Genomic DNA, 7500 nt, shown 5'->3' on the forward strand with positions numbered 1-7500 from the left:
GAGAGAGAGAGAGAGAGAGAGAGAGAAAAGCAAGGTTCAAATTCCTTATTTTAAGAGGTTTTCGCTTTCTCTCTCTCTCTCTCTCTGCGTCTCAGGATTTTCGGCTATGTGAGGTCCACAGTTAGGGGGGTTTGAGGTTTACAAAGCGATTATTTTCAAAATGATTTTTTTTTCAAAGCGATTATTTTCCAGATCATGATCTGGTTCTGAGATAGTGTTAGGACGGGATAAAAAGAGAGATATATATATATATATATTATATATATATATATCATATAGATATGTGTGTGTGTGTGTGTGTGTGTGTGTGTGTGTATGTGTGTGTGTGTGTGAATGTCTTTTACTGTAATGCAGCAGCATAATATGAAGATAAAACAATATTTTCAACGAAATATATGGTTGCAACGTTAAAATAGTTATATATATATATAATATATATACTATATATATATATATATATATATATATATAGATATATATACTTATACCTTTAACTAAACCGTACAGCTGAAGAACCAGCAGTTTTATACACAAATGCAAAGAAGCACACACTCACACACACACACACACACACACACACTTCTGAACACTCCCAGCTTATGTAAAATATGTTCTTGCATGGATACAGAATAGATACAGACTACTAGCTCTCTGTGCGAATGCGCGTACAGGCGTTTGTGTGTGTGTGTGTGTGTGTATGCATACGCAAAAAAGCCCCATCTGAATACAGGCGCAGCCAAGATGTGGTCAAACCTGAAAATAGCCAGGTTCTGTATATCGGCTGAGTGACTGGACTTGACTTTTGGCTATTATTAAACTCTCCCCTTTGTTACCTCTGGCAACAAAGCCATAGCATGCTTTAACGGCTCTCTCTCTCTCTCTCTCTCTCTCTCTCAACTGGTATCCCGAGGAGCGTGTTTTATATGCTTTCTTAGACATTTCAAGGGAAAACAGTAGTCTGCTCAAATGAAGTACATCATGATCACCAAGGACCCCAATTCGGAAGAAATGCAGTGTTTATCATCTCTAAGTAAACCAAAAACGGCCTCTTGAGGCTATTAATTTCATTTTAACGGATGAAATAACAGTGCCAAGCCTCTTTATATAATTTTACAATACCTAAAAGAGTGGCATAAAGCCACACGAATCCACCTATTCCTCTTCATCAGTGATTCCAAAACAAAAGCATAACGCTTCATACACGTCTTCTCACAGGGATTACGAAGCTGCGGTTAAGCCCAAAATTGCACCATTGACCTACAAGGATGTAAGAACTGTTTCGACATCGAGACAATGAAATTGGGGTTCCCCTTCCTCTCTATCTCTTGGTTTCGGTTCAAGGGGGGGGGGGGGGGGGGGGGTTGGGGGGGGGGGGGGGGGGGGATCAAGCCACAAGTTAACTAACTAACTTCTGCCTAGCAACACTTTTTTTTTTTTGTGTCTGTCTACCTTGAGCAGTAGGCCTACGGCGTTCAAGAGGAATTTCCCCCCAAGTTTAGTCTATTTCCATCTCGGTTCTATTGTAGCTCCTGCTTTCCATAAGTCTTTCGTGTTGACTACTATTCCACTCTAGTCGTCTTATTTAAGTCTATTTTAGCTCCCAGTCCTCACGAGTGCACAGCATTTCCCACAGGCGAACTCAGACGAGTCTTCGAATCCTGAAGAATAAATGTCAAAGTCAGCCGCATCTATGGATATGTTTCAAACTTCAGTCATCCTGATCAGACACTTGCACTTTCCAGATTACGGTCTTGCCAAGTTTGACTTCGATAGCTGCAATGATACGGGAGGAATGCGATGACAAGGTAGGGGAAAGGTGTCAGCAGTAAAAACCACACTGGGAAAATTAACTAACCAAGAACATCATCGTAAATGTACCTTAGATTCCCATTCACTCGTTCGAGGTTGCAAACAAGAATGCACGGCAAAGCAAGAATGCACGAGGATGCTCTGTTTACAGAAGAAGAAGAAGAAAAAGGAGAAGAAGAAGAAACAGCTTTTTGAAACGTCATCATCACCAGCAGATGCTGACGGTGCTGACGGAGGAGGTATTTACATCCACTAACTGTCTCGTCAGCAGACTCGAGGGGCAGCAGGTGTTCATTCCCTCGAAGCTGAATGTTGTGGAACTTGGGTGACCTTGCCTAACAGGGGTCAAATGACGTATGTGCGCACGCACACACACACACACACAAACACAAACTCCAACTACGTAACTAGGCCAACCATATCAGAGACGGACACACACCAACGAACACAGACAGACATACTTTTCATCTTGGAAATCATTGCATTCATTGTTTACAAATAGTTCAGTGGTTAAACCGTATCCTTTGAAAGCGTGCATATGCATACATTCACACGTATGCATTTATGCAGTCGCGCTGCTAGAGAGAATTAAGAGTATCATTACAAGATGATTTAAATAAAATATTTTTCACTCGGTTTCTGAAATGATACAGTAATCACAGCACATGCCTTGCTATCATCCCATTATCAACTGCGAAGCTGTCACCTTTAATTCACGAGAGAGAGAGAGAGAGAGAGAGACGAAGAGAGAGAGAGAGAGAGAGAGAGAGAGAGAGAGAGAGAGAGGACTGCTAAAAGTATGTTATGGAGATGGCAGGTTGAAATACCAAGATGTACAAATCGCTTGTATTTTTGTTGTTGTTATTATTAATATTATTATTATTATTCAGACGATAGTCGACACACCAGTACTCGAATACATACGAGTATAAACGAGAGTACTGACATACGAACAGTAACATAAGTATAAGTATAAACATTCAAACGGTAACATAATATATATAAATAAATTTTAAAAATCATAAATAAAAAAAAAAAAAAAACTTAATTCGTCTTTGGTGACAAGTGATACGACTTCTCTCTTTCAGAGGAAGTATTAATAAAGAGAGAAAAAAGACATTTTTATTCGTGCAGTTTTCGTCGACACCGGAGGACTGGGCAGAAGTTCTCAACAATCCTCTGATGGGTTGTTGATGTGATTGCGTCATTGTGGAATGTCTGCCGGATGAAGTGGAGGGGGGCGGGGTTGGAACGAACAGAGCTCCAGGTGTATTGTTTCTCAGCAAAACAGTCGAAATTCTCATGGGAATGATCTCTCTCTCTCTCTCTCTCTCTCTCTCTCTTCTCTTCTTCTTCTTCTTTTCTTTTTCTTCTTCTTCTCTCTCTCTCTCTCTCTCTCTCTCTCTCTCTCTCTCTCTCTCTCTCTTCTTCTCTCTCTCTCTCTCTAATCTCGCTCATTCTCTCTCTCTCTCTCTCCCTTTCCTTCTCTCTCTCTCTCTCTCTCTCTCTCTCTCTCTCTCTCTCTCTCTCAATCCGAATACCTCCCAGTCAGCGGAACGCTTTTTTTTTTCTATTCTAGGTCGAACTATGTTGCTGAAGTGTGAATCTGCAATTGCAAGGGAGGAACCACAACACAGACTCAGCGAATAACTAGCTGGGGAAGCCATTGCTCGTCCTGGTGACTCACTCACTCAACTCACTCATTTCCTCGCCGTCGGCCTCCTCTGCCGATCGTTTTTCGTGGGACCACCGCCCCATTGTCCAAGTCCACTCACATTGCCCAAGAATGCCAGGTACACGCACACACACACACTCATATATATAGTATATATATATATATATATATAATATATATATATATATATATATATGTAAATATTTATACATAGTTATATATATACATATACATACATACACACACAGATGATAAATAAGTATATAAATACATAATATAGATAAATAGGTAGGTAGTTATATAGATAAATAAATTGATAAATATGCAGACAAAACATATATCAGATAAATAAATAAATATATATACATAGACAGAGAGAGAGAGAGAGAGAGAGAGAGAGGAGAGAGAGAGAGAGAGAGAGAGTTACAAGGATCGGATGTCTCAAAGACATATTAGTCCATCCAAGGAGTAGACATCATGTGCTCACTTATCTCAAGGAGCAGGTTTTACAATTCATTCGCAGTGTCCTAATGATCTTGTCTAGGTTTCTCTAGAAGAGAGAGAGAGAGAGAGAGAGAAGAGAGAGAGAGAGAGAGATTCTTCAGGACCTCCTTACCTGTCTGACGGTGGGTTTCTCATGGTGGTCGTGGTCAGAGCCTTGCGACATGGGAGACATGGGGGACATCGGCTCCTCGGCGTCCACCCTCATCTGTTCCTCCTGGAAGCAGAAAAGGGCGAGGGTTGATTGATTGGTTCACGACTGCTAAAACTGGAGTCACAGAAAAAGACTAAGGATATATTTAAATATATTTACACACGTGTTTGTTTGTGAACACGAACACATGGGATAAATTTTACACAGGAAAGTCTACGGCATTTACCCATACAGTTTCATTACAGAGAACTTTTTCATTTCTTGAGGTTACTACTAAGGATATTCTTTTAATTAATAGATATAGTCTATATTGCAATTCTTACAGGTAACTTGGTTATGCAAAAACAATTCTTACAGGTAACTTGGTAATCAAAATCAATTCTTACAGGTAACTTGGTAATGCAAATTCTTACAGGTAACTTGGTAATGAAAAATAAATCTTACAAGCATAAATTGCTAATGGGAAAAAATTCTTACAGACAACTTGGTAATGAAAAACAATTCTTACAGACGTAACTTGGTAATGAAAATCAGTTCTTAAAGACGTAACTTGGTAATGAAAATCAATTCTTACAGACGTAACTTGGTAATGAAAATCAATTCTTACAGACGTAACTTGGTAATGAAAATCAATTCTTACATGTAACTTGATAATTAAAAACAATTCTTTCAGGTAACTTGGTAATGAAAATAAATTATTACATGTAACTTGATAATTAAAAACAATTCTTACAGACAACTTGGTAATGCAAAACAATTCTTACAGACGTAACTTGGTAATGAAAATAAATTCTTACAGACGTAACTTGGTAATGCAAAGCAGGGTCACGGAATTACTGCAAAATTGTTTCCATGTAATTAAACTAAATCAGAATATGACAGATATTATTATTTATTTATTTTTTGGGCCGAGACAAAACTTGGACCAAAGGCACTCTGATTGGCGTGGACACTGACTCACGACTAAAATGTTGGTATCAAGTGTAGCTGCAACCAGGATTCGTTATATTTATAAAAATATGAATTATATTTTCTCTACATAAAAAAAAACTCACGCGAACGTGAAGAATTTAGAGTTATGAGAACATATGACATTTCGTACAGGAATATTATTTGAAAATAAATGTTATTCTTTCATCATTCAAGGAAATTATTAAGGAGAAATAAATAAAATCTGAAGATATGTTTACACATGTTTCATGATATATAAATTTTTGATGAATTATAATACCAAACAAAACTGAAATTGTACTTACCAGCCTATGTCGTGCATGGTACAAATGGTACTTATCTTATACAAACAGCTTAACGAGAGAGAGAGAGAGAGAGAGAGAGAGAGAGAGAGAGAGAGAGAGAGAGAGAGAACTTACCTGTATAACGCTTAACACACAATACTATCACATGAAAAAATGTAGAGAGAGAGAGAGAGAGGAGATTGAGATGAGAGAGAGACGGACCTGTAGAAATCATGTTCGAAGAGAGAGAGAGAGAATACAAAAAAATTTTGAGAAGAAATTGTTCCTCACAAATAAACAATAAGGAGAGAGAGAGAGAAGAGAGAGAGAGAAAAAAAACCTACCTGTAAAAATTTTGGACCGCTTAACAATACTATCATAAAAAAAAAAATAAAGAGAGAGAGAGAGAGAGAGAGAGAGAGAGAGAGAAAACCGGACCAGAGAGAGAGAGAAACTTAAACAAGTACGAAATCATGATAAAAAAAAGAGAGAGAGAGAGAGAGAGAGAGAGAGAGAGAGAGAGAGAGAGAGAAAACCTTACCTGTAGAACGCTTAACAAACAATACTATCATATAAAAAAATTTAAAGAGAGAGAGAGAGAGAGAGAGAGAGAGAGAGAGAGTGAAAAAACCTTACCTGTAGACCGCTTAACAAAACAATATATCATAAAAAAAATTTTAAAAAAAAGAGAGAGAGAGAGAGAGAGCACACACTCACCAATTTGGAGGTGAATTGTTGGCCCAGGATGAGGTTCTGCAGGACGAACCTGCCTTGCCCTTCGTGGCCCCTGGCCAGCATGATGTCACACATAAGGTCAGGCTTCTTCCCTCCGGTGCCTGGGGGGGGTCTCCACATACAAATTATCTCTCTCTCGAGGTTTCGACACAAGAGTATTTCCAACTCTCTCTTTCTATCTGTGAATTTCTCTCGAGACTTTGGAAGAAATATATTCAATCTCCTTGTAGAGAATGTCACTACGCCACTATTTATTTATGTTATGAACTTGATTTTTGTTTTGTTTCTATCTACGCGTATCAAGTGATCTATTTGTTAATTATCTTTAAATTTCCTCTTTTAACAAAATAACTTTGCTGTCACTACGTCGAAAGGCACTTTCCATAACTCCTGGCGTGAGCGCATAACAAAGCTCTTGGTTGGTTAACTCTCCACGTTATCACAGTTGGCATCACAGAGTTCATTAAACATATATGTAAGTATAACTAATATATATATTTATATATAATTTGTAGATTTGTAAATTGGTCCTACGAACTTTCTTTTGGTCCTTCTCAACTCTTTTTGTTTTATATATATATATAAAAAAATTGTCACACGAAACTACATAATAATATCTAACGGGAGATCGTAAACCTACTTAATGTAAGAAATCAGCTACTAAGATTGGACGTTTTTTATCCTTCTTTTCTGTTACCGTCTTCTTCAGTTCCTCTACGACAAGACGTTCCTGTAGCAGACGATCATCATCACCACGACTTTCTTTTTTATTTTCGGGGAACCTGTGTGGGCGCGTCATCTATCGATGGCCAGAATTGCGGAGGTCATGCTCTTCAAAGGGCATCTAGACGACTGGGATAATAGATCCGACTTATTTTTTTCTAACTAACTGTCTTTTAATTTTTCACATCACTCTTAGCTTCTGTTTGTTCGTCACGGTGGGGTAGAATAGAAAATAAAAGAGTAATTCTCGTGGTTAGTAAACGGTGTGTCAATTAGTCATGCACTTGGATTTTTGTTTTAAGAACTCTTTCAGTATTCAAGAAATAGACTTCAAATTGTTCAGAGTGAACACAGGTTGGTTCCTGATTGTTTACAAAAGTCAAATAATAAAAACATAGTGCTATATATATATATATATATATATATATATATATATATATATGTGAGTGTGTGTGGGGTGTGTGTGTGGTGTGTGTGTGTGTGTGTGTGTGTGTGTAAATAAATTCTTCTGTTAAAACAGGATACGTCTCAAGTATAAAAGGCCCATTAAAACAATCTGGTTTAAAGCCAATGACTATACATTTCGGTGGACTAACTTCCACATTTATCGAATATGGTCCGTAGTATTAAACCAGTGTTTTAATGGCCCTTTTATTCTTGAGATATAT

At 37.8% G+C, this 7500-nt stretch overlaps 1 protein-coding gene across 4 annotated transcripts in view; it reads right to left on the minus strand.

Moving 5' to 3' along the window:
• Positions 1-7500, minus strand: part of LOC135224667 (nuclear hormone receptor FTZ-F1 beta-like) — a 211926-nt gene that overhangs the window by 35741 nt on the left and 168685 nt on the right. For 2 of the 4 annotated variants that reach the window (XM_064263889.1, XM_064263888.1), the window contains exons 2-3: positions 6092-7031; positions 4101-4202 (exon numbers count right to left, since the gene is read on the minus strand). In XM_064263889.1, the coding sequence (XP_064119959.1) occupies positions 4101-4202; positions 6092-6229 (240 nt within the window). In that variant the 5' untranslated portion in view covers positions 6230-7031. The remainder of the gene's footprint in view (positions 1-4100; positions 4203-6091; positions 7032-7500) is intronic. The other 2 variants (XM_064263886.1, XM_064263887.1) reach the window with 1 other exon arrangement.

This window comes from Macrobrachium nipponense, chromosome 12, assembly GCF_015104395.2.
Source record: "Macrobrachium nipponense isolate FS-2020 chromosome 12, ASM1510439v2, whole genome shotgun sequence".
In the NCBI taxonomy this organism is placed as follows: Eukaryota; Metazoa; Arthropoda; class Malacostraca; order Decapoda; family Palaemonidae; genus Macrobrachium; species Macrobrachium nipponense.